At 41.6% G+C, this 15,738-nt stretch overlaps 1 protein-coding gene across 1 annotated transcript; it reads right to left on the bottom strand.

Moving 5' to 3' along the window:
- Window positions 1-607: 607 nt before the first annotated feature.
- LOC129774136 (uncharacterized) lies at window positions 608-2,606 on the bottom strand. The gene is made up of 3 exons (XM_055777834.1): window positions 2,592-2,606; window positions 2,082-2,529; window positions 608-837 (listed from the first exon to the last, which is right to left on the bottom strand). Exons 1-3 carry the CDS (start codon window positions 2,604-2,606, stop codon window positions 608-610), a joined length of 693 nt encoding a protein of 230 aa, XP_055633809.1.
- Between the last annotated feature and the right edge of the window lie 13,132 nt (window positions 2,607-15,738).

Genomic DNA, 15,738 nt, shown 5'->3' with positions numbered 1-15,738 from the left:
ACTATTGCAAAATTCATTATTCTCGCTCGACCTAGTAACCGCTATGGATGTATGTCGTATCGCCGCACCCTACACGGCCCTGGTGTCAACAACACCACCAAACAATTGGAGCAGGGAAAAAGCCCCTTTTAGTGTGCTTGAGGAGCTCGCTTCTAAAAGAGGCGTAAAAAACCTGCTCATCTTTTGCTGAAAGTAGAAGAGAAGACAAACAAAATTTTCTCAGCATAGGTAAATGTAGTAATTAGACATTAGATCTGGTCAAATAAACCTGTATCCTTTAGGTAATCGATGGTCCTTTTTTCCTCGACGGCGTCGACCGATAGTGCTGTCCTTATGGTGTCTGCAACCTGAAACTTTATTCTAGAAGCATTAAATTTAGAGCATGTGATTAATATGTGTTCCACCGTGAGTCTTACATTGCACGACTCACATAGTGTTGGTTCCGATCCACACATGATGAATTTGTGTGTTAAATATGTATGCCCGATACGTAAACGTGTCAGACATACTTGATTAGATCGGAGAATACTATCCTTCCAGGGAAGGGTAGTATTCTTGATCCTTCTTGAGAAGAGGTCACGGGAAAAATACCAACTGTTCTCCCAGCTCAATCTGAGGGATTGACTGACCCATCTGATGGTGTCTGTTGCTGGGGAGGAGGTGGTCCATAGTTCGGAGAGCCTACCTTCCTTGGCGAGACGATCAGCCTGTTCATTACCCTGGATTCCGCAGTGCCCTGGGACCCAGCAGAAAGTGATGTCCTTCCCTGTAATTTTTTCCTCAATGCTTTGTATCCAAGGGTGTTTACTATTGCCACTTTGTAGTGCCCGTAATGCACTATAGGAATCAGAGAAGATCACCACTTTACTGTCGTTATCACAGAGTGATGTCGCGACAAGGAGAGCGGCAATTTCGGCGGAGTATACCGAACATATGGAAGGCAGTTGGAATTTTAGCTCCGTGTTATTAGCAAAAACTCCGAACCCTGTTAGGTTGCCATCAAAAGACCCATCTGTGAAGATTCTGTGGTGGGTGTGATACTTGTTATGTAGGTGGTTATTAAAACAGGCCGTGACAATGCTGCTGGTTTCCCCAGCCCTAACAGCATTTTTGATTGACCAGTATATCTTTAGCGGATGTGCGTGCCATGGGCGTTGACCCACTCTGCTTAATGGGGCAATAGTCGGGAGGGTGACTTGGCTAATATTTTGCAGCCAAATGGTGGCTCTGGAGTAAATGGATAGAAGATCCGGGTATTTCTCGGACGTCCGGATGGCTTTAGTGGCTAGCATATTTGTGAGGAAGTGTTCGAAAGGAACTACGCCAGCCTCCACAAGCAGAGCGTTTATTGGGCTGGTCTGAAAGGCTCCTGATGCATGTCTAATCACACTATGGTAGACAGGCTTTAAGTGATTCAAGTGAGCCCAAGAGGCACGGCTGAAAAGTTCGATACCGTAACGAATTCTAGAGAAGATAATGCTTTTGCCTATGTTGCAGATGGTTTTACGAGAACTAAAGCGGCATCGGCCACCTAAAGCTTTCACCAGCCGCAGGCGGCACTTCATATTAGCTTTAGCATTTATGAGGTGTTGTCCGAAAGATAGTTTACTGTCAACTAGCACTCCGAGAATTCGGACTGAGTTGACTCTCTTAATAGGCCTGCCATTGATTAGACATGTTCTAAACCTTTTCCTATGACCTTTACATTTGCAGCAGTGCATTCCCAGCAAACATTAAATCGTATAACTTTGCACATGATAAGTCACATATAATTTCGTATCAAATCACAATCGCATAAAATATCAATCAAAATATCGATCATATATATCTAAAATCGCATAAAATGCAAAAACACGATTTTCCATGTCATCGATGGATTGAGTGGTAACGTTGTCGTATCAAATCGCATATCAGTCCAAAAAGCATCGCATATCGTTATATACGGCTTTATATGCGTACAAAATATGGCATATACGTATATCGCCTCCACTTTTGTGTGTATATGCTAGTTATCTGCATCATATATCATACAAATGTGTCTTGGTTGTATGTATATCGCCTCCAATTATAGCTATTCATACGACTTAATGTTTGCTGGGTTATATTAGACTTCTCTGCCGAAAACTTAAACCCAATGGAATTTGCCCAGTTACTAACAGCCGAGATTCCTTCCTGCAGTCTTCTGCGGGCCATTTCTGGGAAAGGATTTCTTGCCATCAGCAGTAGATCGTCTGCATAGGCCAGTACCTCGGTGTTTTTAGGGATAACCTCTAGAACCGACTGCTTAGCAACGAGGAAGAGGGAAACTGATAGAACCGAACCTTGTGGTACTCCGTTTTCTAGGCAACGGTGATCCGAAAGTACTCCTCCGAAGTAGACTTGAAAGCTTCGATTGGTGAGGAAACAGCGAAGAATGTTGAAGAGGGAGCCTTCAAAACCCCATCGGTGGAGTTGATCGATAATGTTATGGCGCCATGTGGTATCGTAGGCTTTGGCTAGATCGAGTGAAGCAATTTCGCTGTGGTGGCCCTTTTCGATAGTTTATTGAAGGAAATGATCGAGTTGACTGAAGTAGGTGCCCGTACCTTTACCTCGGCGGAAGCCATGCTGTCTGGGGTTTAATAGTTGGCATTCTTCAAGGGCCGTCCTAAGTCTTCGATTGATCATTCTTTGGGTTCTTTTCCCAGTTGAGGAGGGTTATGGGACGGAAGTTATTCGCGGCCCGTTTACTCTCCTTTACTTTTGGGATAGGTATTACCAAGCCCGTTTTCCATGCATCTGGGAAATAGCTGTTAGCCCAACATTCGTTGTATATCTGAAGGAGTAGAATTTTTGCATGAAGAGGTAGATGCTTGATCATCGGATATTCGATTCCGTCTGGGCCAGCTGATTTGCTTTTGGATATTTTTATTGCTCATAACAACTCGTCCAAAGAGAACTTATCGTTGTATTTGTGGACCTGTTCCGAAGCAGGAGGAAAAACTTTAAGTTCCGCCTCCGCCTTAATAGCCTTGAATTCGTTAGTGTAGTTGGAGGTGGCTGAAATAGTGGCAAAGTGGTCGGCTAGATGGTCGGCTATGATGCCTGCATCTTCGGTGAAGGTGCCATTAATTTCGAGGGAATGGCAGTTTGAAGCTTTCTTGCCACTAAGAGAGTTGACCTTGTTCCAAAGTTCAGATGTCGAAGTATTAGGGTTGATGCCATCAAGAAATTCCATCCAACTGTTTTTCTTGGCTTCGGTTATTACCTTCCTAGCTAGAGCTCTAGCCGTTTGGAAGTTTGTTAGGGCAATCATTTTGCAAGCGCTTCCATCAGGAAGGCGTCGTAGGATACGGAGGGATTTTCTTCTCCTTTTGATGGCCTGTGGAACTGCATCGTTCCACCATGGGACAGCCTTTCGGCCGGGTTTCCCACTGGTACGGTGGATATTTTGTTCAGCCGCTAAAATAATGGCGTTTGTAAATTCTTCCACAGAGCAGCTTTCATGTTCAGAAAGTAAGCTGTTGATTGTGGATTCCAAGCCTTCCCAGTCAGCCGACTGGTATATCCATTTCCTGCGCAAAAGAATGTTTGGGTTTCTTGACAGGGTTCGGATGTGGATGGGGAAATGATCACTACCTCTGAGGTCACTATCAACGATCCAGCTCAACCTGGGGGCGAGGTCTCAGGAAGCAATCGTGATGTCGATGGCCGATGATGATCCGCGATGGATATCTATCCTGGTATGACGGTGATCGTTAAGTATGATGAGGTTTAGCTTTTGGACGATTCCCAAAATTGTTTTACCTCTTATGTCACATTTGTTTCCTCCCCATAAAGAGTGGGAGGCGTTAAAGTCACCCATCAGGACGAATGGGTGCGGTAACTGTTTGATGGCATCCGTAAGTTGCGTTTCAATGTCATTACTGTGCAATGGGGGAATATAAATGGAAGCAAGGGTTACCTGTAGAGGTCCCTTCAGTTGTATCGCACATATTTGTAATGATGATGCTATGGGGATGACGGTATGAGGAAGGTCACTCAGGACAGCGAGGCAGGCTCCACAAAGCCCCGAGGATGGCCCTTCCTTGAAATACCATGAAAATTTGCCGCTAAACGCCCGCTCTAAGAGCGATACATTGATTTTTTTAGCTTCTTGAAAGGCCAGTGCTAGTGGGAGATGTTGTTCCTCAGCTAACATTAGCTTAATTTCGTTCATGGAAGTGGATAGCCCACGCAAGTTCCATTGAATAGCAAGTTTTCGGTTGGGTGTTTGGTTACAGGACGAAGGGTTGCTGTTACTAGCTAGAGGAGTGAATTTTAAAAAGGAGAAGAAGGTAAGTGGGCTGAGGTAAATAAATAAGGGTTCGAAGATGAGAGAAGGGTATGAGATTAGGAATGGGTAGATTTGCCGGATTTGTTCTTTAGTCTAGGGTCATTTTTGGAAACGTTGGCAATTGGTTTGTTGGCAAGTGGGGTGGGTTTGAATGGTTGGATTGGTTGGAGGTTTTAGTTTTGGATGCGGTGGTTGGTTGGAATGAAGTGGATAGTTGGGGGGAAGTGAATGGTTGGAGGGAAGTGGATGGTTTGGATTGGTTGGATGGTTGGGTTGAGTTGTATTTTTGGTTCTTGGATTTCTTCCTATTGGATTCTTTTCCTCGAAAAATTTCCTCTTCTGATGATTTGAATTCATCTGAGGTTGACATTTTGTTGATATTTTTCCTCTTGTTGGAGGGGGTTGTTTCAATTTCCATTGAAATGTCTGGGTCGGATTCTGAATCTGACGAGGAGGTGCTGAGTTCCGATTCCTGTGGATTACTGGACGGGGTTGGAACTGCTTTTACGGAAGAAATTGGCTGGATTACTGGACGGGGTTGGAACTGCTTTTACGGAAGAAATTGGCTTAGCCTGAGTGCAGTTGCACTTGCATTGAGAACAACCAGTATTCTGAATTTTCTCTAGTCTTTCTTGTAGCTTACTAGCAAAGGAAGGACCATTTTTGTTCTCAAAAATAGATTTAGCTTCCTTATATGACACACCTTGGTCAATTCGGACTCTGGTGATGTTATCCTCTGCGATCCATGCTGGGCACTTCCTACTGGTTGAGGCGTGATTTCCCTTGCTTTTCACACAAGAGGCAGGTGCATTGCAAATAAAAAAAATTATTTTGTCTATTTTGTCTTTATCATTAGTATTTGTGTTAAGTTCAGGGTGGGCTACACCGCAGTTACGACAAAGTTGGATTTTTTTAGCGCACTTTTTGGAAGTGTGGCCGAAAGCGAAGCATCCGAAGCATTGCATCGGGTTTGGGTAAAAATTTCTGGTTGGAGCACGGAGGAATCCGAAGATAATTGCTTCAGGGATAACTGTTCCGTTTATGGTAAGGATCATGGTAGAAGTAGGAACTCTTTCCTTCATGACTGGGTCAAATCTTAAAATTTTCTTAACACCGATCACATTTTGGTCGGCTAGTTCAGATAGGAGGACATATTCGTTTAAAAACATTACGTCACGACAGGACACAACGCATTTGCGTTGGTTCAAGGTGGGATGGTAAATAATTTCAATGGGTGTTTCGTCGATCAGCGACTTTGTACCCAGAAGCAATTGAACGAGTTTTTCATCTCGTAGATGTAGCGCATATTGAAGGCGATTTTTATCGTCGCGTTGGGGTTTAGCATCTTTAAATTCCTTACCGATCACTCCTTGGATCGATTTGGAAACAGTAAAAGGATTAGATGGAAGAAGATCGCCTTCAGTGGCTCTCAGAAGTAATATTTGTAAGTTGCCACCAAAAGGGTCAGCCCATCTGGGCGAGGTACGAGTGGTGGGAACACCGTTATAAATATTGGTTGGCCTTCCGGCGCCGGAGCTGCTGGAAGCCATGATCGGGGCCTGGCTATATCGAAGTACAGCCAGGCTCGGAAAAATATTCACAAACCAAGGTAGAATATACGACGTGCGACGGGGGACGAAAACGGCGAAGGACAGTAACGGCGGGGGACAATGCCAACGCAGTTACAAAAACTAACACCGAAATCACTTGGCGGAAAAAAAACACTTACGGATAAATTCACTGGCTGAAAAACACTTGCTGCAAACCTATCACTGAATAAGTGTCACTTGAGAAATAGAAATCACTTATGTAAATTTTGGGATAAGTTCTAGAAATTATCTAACCTATGCCCTCTGGGCGTCCTGTTCTTTCTAACTCCTGATAATGAAAGGATTTTTATCACTCACCGATCGTACCGAAGAACCACTCCGAATTCACCACCTAATGGTAGTGGGGTAGCGGGGAAGGGACCGGATACCGCCGACGGCAGGGCAATCGCCGCAGCGGTTCGAAGCGACGAAGCGAAGATGACCTCCTTTCACACCTCCTGAGTTGCTGATGGTTGAAGAGCAGAAATTGCGCCAAAATCGCGCGTCACTGGCAGGAAAACGATGCAGATGAGACGGGTGCAAACAGCGGGACACGCAAGGGGCAGTGAAAACTGCCGGTCAAAGTGGCCAATCCGACCGAACCAACTTCTTGAATGGCCGTTGGGGGCTTCTCGGCTGCTTCCTCCTTTCCTGGTATCCGCACGACTGTTGCTGTAAGAAACGCTTTTTTGACGTAGGACTACGTCTTTCATTTCTATACCGGGGTGTAAAATCAAAGTTTCGAAAACGAAAGCGTTACGCCGGAGACCGAGATTTTGATCGTTAATAGCTCCTAAACAACTGAACGAAATGGTATGATAAACACTTCATTCGAAAGATAAAATGTCTACGCGTTATATACTTGTTACTTTTTGATCCAAAAACTTGTTTCAATAGTCTTAAAATTGCTTTCAAAACAGGCTATTGAAATCACCAATCGGTATAAAAGCGAGCGGCGCTCGGAAATCCACTCAGTTCTAATTGAACAGCGATTGGAGCATGTTGTCGCTGTTGCGGTGAAGCTCTTTATTTATCATGAAAGCGCGGATGAACGGTGTCACCAAGAGCCTGTTTGTGCACCCTAGGCCAGAAGGGAATCTATCAGGAGGAGAGTGATGCCACAAACGGTTCCCTGGGAAGACATCGCTACACACACATACACGCGCGGCTATTAACAGGTGGTTATCGAGTTGGCATTAACCACTGGTGCGCTTCCAGTATCGAGGAAAATGTGGAAATATCTAATCGTTACTGAAAATAATCTGCCAGTTCCTTTGGGAAATTTCAAAATATATTCATGTGAAAGAGTTTAATTGAATGTTTTCTATCCATGTAACACTGTGACCAAATATGTTTCAATCAAGTGCTATTAACAGGTGGTTATCGAGTTGGCATTAACCACTGGTGGGTTTCCAGTATCGAGGAAAATGTGGAAATATCTAATCGTTACTGAAAATAATCTGCCAGTTCCTTTGGGAATTTTCAAAATATATTCATGTGAAAGAGTTTAATTGAATGTTTTCTATCCATGTAACACTGTGACCAAATACATTTGGTTTTGTGGTTTTTCAATCAATCGCAATTAACAGGATAGCTTCAGAAGATTATTCTTCCCCATCAGTAGGATATTTCCGTATCCAATATGTATGCGCCCGCAATCGATTATTGCTCAGTCGCCGAAAGTTCCGAGCTCAGAGAGTTCATTCCCCTCTAGTTTGCCTTCCAAATTGCCATCGTAAACCACACCTTCTCTCGATTCAATCACACACAAAAAGCATACTTAAGCGATATTCTGGTGGTGAGACACATTCATTTTTCGTGAGGACATCGACAAGACAACATCGTTGCCTAACGTGCTGGAGGAGGTGGACGGCGAAGGATCGACACATACACGCGCAGAACTCTTTTCGTTAGGATGCCATTCAGCATCGAGAAAGTTCCGGAAAGATCTAATCATTGCTGGAAAATAATCTGCCAGTTCCTTTGGGAATTTTAAAAATATATTCATGTGAAAGAGTTTAATTGAATGTTTTCTATCCATGTAACACTGTGACCAAATATGTTTCAATCAAGTGCTATTAACAGATGGTTATCGAGTTAGCATTAACCACTGGTGGGCTTCCAGTATCGAGGAAAATGTGGAAATATCTAATCGTTACTGAAAATAATCTGCCAGTTCCTCTGGGAATTTAAAATTACATTCATGTGAAAGAGTTTATTTTAATGTTTTCTATCCATGAAACACTGTGACCAAATACATTTGGTTTTGTGATTTTTCAATCAATCGCAATTAACAGGATAGCTTCTGAAGATTATTCTTCCCCATCAGTAGGATATTTCCGTATCCAATATTGGATGCATAAAACCTTGTGCCTCCAACGTAACGCTCTCGTTTTCGAAGTTCTCCAAATATTCATTCATTCAGAATGAATTCAGATTCAACTTCAAACAAATGATCTCTAAATCAACGATAGTCCTACGTCACCCTTGCTGTTATACCATAGATATAACCCACTTCCTGTTTTTAAGACCGAAATTAGCTTTGAAAAAAGCTTTGCATTCGGTAGTAGGAGAAAACTTCTATTCCTATAGTTCTCTTTTAGGATGGCGCTAAAAACATAACCGTTGCAGTCGAGTGTCAGTAGCATCTTGAGGCAATGAAGGAATAAATTATATTTTTTTATATTGCACTGTACTTTTAGCTAATTAGACTTAAGTTAATAATTATGTAGTTATAATATATTCAAATAGTTTTAAAATGTATTGCTTGATGGTGACTCTTTATCCACTTGAGCCTAATTAAATCAATAAAGGAAAAAAAAGCCATCTGGAATCAAAAAAGTGTTCATTCCGTCTGAAAATCAATAATTATCTTCTTTACGCTCCCCTATGTCGTCAACGCGAATTGAGCTTCGTTTACTAGTGTAGGGGAGCGTCAAAGATAATGATAGAATTTCAGGATAAAACTGCAGCGACTGACGTTTTTATTCTCTGGGTCTGGATCGATTAATCGACGTAAATTATTCGTTCGCTTCGACTATTGGTTGCGTAGTATTCGTTCGATTTCTGTAGGAAGTATTCGATTAATCGATTCATCGAACGATTATCGATTACATTGGTGCTGAATGCTGAGTGAAGTTGTGAATGATGGCGTTTCTTACATATTTTGCAGGAAAATTTTGATGAATAATTTCTTGAAAAATGATCCGAAGGAAAACAATTCAGACACAGACGTTCCGCATTAACAACCACCTTCATTGTTTCAGCGATGGGCATTTTGCTGAACTTCCAGCATTTTAAAAGCGGATAATGCTGATCACAAGCACAACATTTGGCAGACTGGTTTTCAACTGCAGCATGAGCATAATAAAGGGTGTGTCACATCAAATTGCATCACGGAAAAAACGCTGTAGAAATTCGCCCAGTAGACCGATCCTTTTGAAAATTTTAGACAGTAAAATAAAAACTATTAAACAACTTTTGGCATTTTCTTTTTATTCATACTTCGAGCCCAAACCCGTATGCTCGCACCTTCCTCTTTACCCCGTCCATAAGGTTCTGTACAACGTCAGGTTGTAGTTTTTTTTTGAACAGAAATCCATTTTCTCTTGAAGTCCGCCTCCGATTTGACAACTTTTGGGTTCTTCCGGAGGGCCTGCTTCATAATCGCCCAATATTTCTCTATTGGGCGAAGCTCCGGCGCGTTGGGCGGGTTCATTTCCTTTGGCACGAAGGTGACCCCGAAGGTGACCACTCCAACACGTCCTTTGAATAGTGGCACGAAGCGAGATCCGGCCAGAAGATGGTCGGGCCCTCGTGCTGCTTCAATAGTGGTAATAAGCGCTTCTGTAGGCACTCCTTAAGGTAAACCTGCCCGTTTACCGTGCCGGTCATCACGAAGGGGGCGCTCCGCTTTCCGCAAGAGCAGATCGCTTGCCTCACCATGTACTTTTTGGCAAACTTGGATAGTTTCTGCTTGCCTCCTTTTTTTTGTCCTCTGCGGAGAAGAACAACAGGCCCGGCAGTTGACGAAAGTCCGCTTTGACGTAGGTTTCGTCGTCCATTACCAGGCAATGCGGCTTCGTCAGCATTTCGGTGTACAGCTTCCGGGCTCGCGTCTTCCTCACCAGTTTTTGCCTTTCGTCGCGGTTAGGAGCCTTCTGAACCTTGTATGTACGCAAGACCTCCCGCTGCTTGGTCCGCTGGACGAATGAACTTGACAAATTCAGCTTATTGGCGATATCCCGGACCGAACTTCTCGGATCACGTCTAAACTGTTTAACTACGCGCTTGTGATCTTTTTCACTGACGGAGCATCCATTTTTGCCGTTCTTCACCTTCCGGTCGATGGTTAGGTTCTCGAAGTATCGTTTTAGTACTCTGCTGACCGTGGATTGGACGATTCCCAGCATCTTACCGATGTCCCGATGTGACAACTCCGGATTCTCGAAATGAGTGCGCAGGATTAATTCACGACGCTCTTTTTCGTTCGACGACATTTTTCCAAATTTACGAAAAATTGACAGTGAAACATGGCCAACGTGATCTATACACTCTTATCTGATTATAAGCGAAGGCTGAAGATATAATTCCTAATAATTAAATTTCTACAGTGTTTTTTCCGTGATGCAATTTGATGTGACACACCCTTTAATTAGAATGAGCGGATTTCTTTTTGGTATGGCCATTGTGTGAAGTGGAAGGTGACTCCGTCATGAGCTGATGATTAACTGAGATGGACTCTAAGACTCTCATATGACGCTGGAGGAATTCTATTAAACATGTGTAGGTTTGTTTCGCCGAAGAAAAAGGTTCACCAAGTTGCTTCAAAATTTTCACGAGAATTTTCACGAACTGATACCAATTGATTCGATCAGTTGGGCGGCCTCTCCCTTCAAAGCAACTTTTAGGTAGTGAAATTTTTTAACGACCAACGACCTCAGAATTGTTGTGTATCAGGGCCTCAAAGGTGTCATGAAATGCAAGTCAGTCTTTGTAATCTCCAGAGAATTCAGGCGAAGAAATCGTCGGAAGCTTTTAGAGTGGAAGGTGCAGCATTACGAGGGAGGTTGTCTAGTACATCAATAGGAGGAGGAAGTTTGGATAGCAGAAAGGCTTTTCGAAAGAATAGTGTCTCAAACTCAGAGCGAATTCCATATTTCTCACCCGTTCTTGTTCGTTGCCTGCCATGCCCTCTAATGCCACTTGTATTTCCTCCATCCCGTTGTAAATACTGTCCAAATGCTGCAGTCTTACAGCGACCTCGAGCTAGTTCCGTTCCTCGTCGTAGTGCGTCATGAACTGGTCCGCTCGGCTGAGCGATGTTACCATGGTTTCTCTCTACGATTTCAGTTGCTGCTTCGTGCGACGTTCCTCCATGGCGATGATGAAATTGAGCCCACAAGCCAGAAGCATGATTTGTCATGAATAAGACCTGGTAGCACTGACAAAAAACGTAAACTTCTTGGAAAGGTCCTTACTGGCCAAGGCAAAGATAGTGCCTTGTATAATTAATTGTATATTCTGCCACAATCGTCCGCTTCCGTTTAGATTCCGTCACACTCCGCCGAAGGTATAGGAAACATGCAAAAAACACGACTCTAAATGCACCAGCCAGAAACTATATTCACGTTGGACAGAGAACTACTTTCTACCTGTATTCAATAGGCCTTGTTTTTTGGAAAATTTTAGGAACTCCGGTATTTGAAAATGTTGATTATTGGGAATGCTGTCCTTTGTTACTTACTCTTGTCCAACTGGGTACAATGTTGAACACCAGTGGATCCTGAATAAGATCAATCGCTGGTATTGTCCTGGTCGCAAAGCTCTGCTGATGGTTATATTTCGGTTTGTTAATTTTTTTCCCCTTTTGTTTATTTTAGGCTCATTAGCATTTTAGTTGTAACAGAGCCGAATTTTAATCGTGTACATGTCACATGTTTATCATATCTATAATTAGCACATTACACAGTTGCCATTTTTTGGCGTTAGAGTATTTCCTTCTATACCATTGCATATGGTACACATTTACACCGTAGCCATTTAGGCGTAAGAGTTTTCCTTCTGTTCTTCCATTATCCAGTTGGACCGGATAGTGGAGACAGTTGATTGATCATTGTTGAATTATTTCTAGAACAGATCATGATCAATCAACTGTCTCCACTATCCGGTCCAACTGGATAATGGAAGAACAGAAGGAAAACTCTTACGCCTAAATGTACGTCCGATGTTTCTTGTAGAGCAGAGCAGTTGTATGGATGAATCGATCGTATTTCGACCGTGGATCGATCTCCATCGCTGATGATTGTTGCGTGGACGTAGTTATTCTATAACAACAACAGAAAGTGGTCAATGAGGGCCTTGAGTTTTGAACTTAAGATCGATCGCTTACTAAGTGAACGCGTAACCAATGAGAAGCAATATTAGGTATGTACGGAAAATTGAATTCGTTTTTGAGTGGAGAGTGTAAATTATTGAAATAATTTAGCTGGTGGGGTAAAACGGACAGTTGCCAATGGGAGTGAGATGTACTGTGAAAAGCCTGTTTAATCTATTCCTAAGGAATGCCGTGCGTCTATAAATGGAAATCAAATCGGCAAATGTGGACTGTTTTTCGACCTGTTTTAATTTTAGTAAAAACATTGAAAACCACTTTTTTATAAAATATTTGGCTAATTAGTTAGAGAAACAGTATATTGAATTGCAAGAAACTGCATCAAAGTTTTGGGAAACATGAGTTTCCAAAGATATAATTGAAGTTTTTCTTAACATGTCAGTTTTACCCCCACATACCCTATGTTTTCTTTATAAAACAAAATGAGTAAAATGTATCGAATTTTCACTTTGTTGATCTCCATTGTTAACACCCTGTAATTCACAACTGAATTGAACAAACAAAAATCAGCAAACTATTTTTTTTAGTGTGAAATGTCACCTTTACAACGAGCCTGAATTTAAAATTACATCATCGATATTACGCGAGATATTGATCACTAAATCTACGCTTTGCATCCACAATAAGCCTGAAATCTCACATTGTAGTAGCACGAACTTCAACTGACCGAAATATGAATCGTAGGAAAAAAGTTCGATTCAAATTTCGGACATTTTGTTTTGTTATTTTGACGTAGGACTACGTCTTTCATTTCTATACCGGGGTGTAAAATCATAGTTTCGAAAACGAAAGCGTTACGCCGGACACCGAGATTTTGGGCGTTAATAGCTTTTAAACAACTGAACGAAATGGTATGATACATACTTCATTCGAAAGATAAAATGTCTACGCGTTATATACTTGTTACTTTTTCATCCAAAAACTTGTTTCAATAGCCTTAAAATTGCTTTCAAAACAGGGTATTGAAATCACCAATCGGTATATAAGCGAGCGCCGCTCGTAAACCCACTCAGTTATAATTGAACAGCGATTGGAGCATGTTGTCGCTGTTGTGGTGAAGCTCTTCGTTTATCATGGAAGCGCGGATGAACGGTGTCACCAAGAGCCTGTTTGTGCACCCTAGGCCAGAAGAGAATCCATCAGGAGGAGAGTGATGCCACAAACGGTTCCCCGGGAAGAGATCGGAGCAGCTGCCACACACACACACACACACATACACGCGCGGAACTCTTCGTTTGGGTGCAATTCAGCATCGAGAAAATTCCGGAAAGATTCAATCGTTGCTGAAAAATAATCTGCCAGTTCCCCTGGGAACTGAAAAATACATTCATGCGAAAGAGTTTATTTTAATGTTTTCTAATCATATAACACAGCGACCAAATACATTTGATTTTGTGATTTTTCAATCAAGTGCAATTAACAGTTGGTTATCAAGTTAGCATTAACCACTGGTGGGCTTTGAGTATCGAGGAAAATCTGGAAAGAACTAATCGTTGCTGAAAAATACTCTGCCAGTTCCCCTGGGAATTGAGAAATACATTGATGCGAAAGAGTTTATTCTAATGTTTTCTATCCATACAACACTGCAACCAAATACATTTGGTTTTGTGATTTTTCAATCAATCGCAATTAACAGGAAAGCTTCTGAAAATTATTCTTCCCCATCAGTAGAAAATTTTCGTATCCAATATTGTATGCGCGCCAAACGGAAAATGTTTCGCTTCGTGAAAATTATATAATTTTCAATCGATTATTGCTCAGCCTAAAGTTTCAAACTCAGAGAGTTCATTCCCCTCTAGTTTGCCTTCCAAATTGCCATCGTAAACCACACCTTCTCTTGATTCAATCACGCACAAAAAGCATACTTAAGCGATATTCTGGTGGTGAAACGCATTCATTTTTCGTGAAGATATCGACAAGACAACATCGTAATTGAACGAGGTGAACGTGCTGGACGAGCTGGACGGCGAGGGATCGAGGGATTCGTTACCTAGCCTGATCTGACCTGAAAGACATGCAGTTTGTTTGGAACTGTGAGGGAGGGCAGAAAAGCCGAGCCATCAGAAGGAGAAGAGAAGGTGACCAAGAGAGTATCAGCAAAGATATTATCGTTGCTGAAAAATAATCTGCCTGTTCCCCTTGGAATTGAAAATTACATTCCAGCGAAAGAGTTTATTTTAACGTTTTCTGTCCATATAATACTGCGACCAAATACATTTGGATTTGTGATTTTTCAATCGAGTGCAATTAACAGGTGGTTATCGAGTTAGCATTACCCACTGGTGGTGCACTTCGGGAAGAATCCGGTAAGATACCGCTGCTGCAAAATAATTTGCCAGTTCCCCTTGGCATTGAAAATAACATGCAAGCGAAAGAGTTTATTTTAATGTTTTCTAACCATATAACACTGCGACCAAATACATTTGGTTCTGTGATTTTTCAATCAAGTGTAGTTAGCAGGGAAGCTTCTGAAGATTATTCTTCCCCATCAGTAGGATATTTTCGTATCCAATATTAGATGCATAAAACCTTGTACCTCCAACGTAACGCTCTCGTTTTCGAAGTCCTCCAAATATTCATTTATTCATTCATTCAGAATGGATTCAGATTCAACAACACTAAATCAACGATAGTCCTACGTCACCATTGCGGTTATACCATAGATATAACTCACTCCCTGTTTTTTAAAGAAAAAAATACATTATACTGTGAAACATTTACCGAGCAATAACAATAAGCTGATAATGATGATGATAACTAATGAAACACGAAAGGAATTTAGTATGTTAGTGAACGGTGTTAAATTCTGCATGCTCACGCCAAGCGAACGTCAAACACAAACGATAATGAGTACTGATGTTAAATTTTTGCCTACAATGTTATAAAACAAATGTAATGCTCATAAAAATGATATTGAAACTCAGGGGTTACTGTAAAGAATCAATTGTGATATTAGTTTTATAGTTATATCATCAGGGCATTAAGCATTTCAAGATATTATTACAATGCGCCCGAAATATGATTCAGAACGGTACATGGCAATAGATTTCTGAGAACATGTAGTATAATAAATTTAGTTAAGAATCAATTGATGGAATGGATTCTCTCCATACATTTGCGATGTGTTGAGAGGGTATTCTAGTCTAGAAATTATGGTAAATCGTTTTTTCTACTTCTTTTCTACTTTCTACTTTTTGACGTAGAACTACGTCTTTCAGGAAGGGTGCCAAATCAGAAAACAGGTCACGTTTTTATGAAATAAAGTTAACGTTAATAACTATTTTCACTGTGAACGAATTCTCATGATTTGCATACCAATCGAATCGGAAATTCTCTAAGATTTGTTTGATATGCTATACATTACAATTCGCTAATCTCTAAACGGTTTTAATTCATGAAAACTGGAAGAACTTCTTTTTTTTTCCCATACATTTGTTCTG

This window comes from Toxorhynchites rutilus, chromosome 3 (genome assembly GCF_029784135.1).
Source record: "Toxorhynchites rutilus septentrionalis strain SRP chromosome 3, ASM2978413v1, whole genome shotgun sequence".
Lineage (NCBI taxonomy): Eukaryota > Metazoa > Arthropoda > Insecta > Diptera > Culicidae > Toxorhynchites > Toxorhynchites rutilus.
Note: the sequence above shows the minus strand (reverse complement) of the source record. Positions and strands in the feature narration are given on the sequence as shown.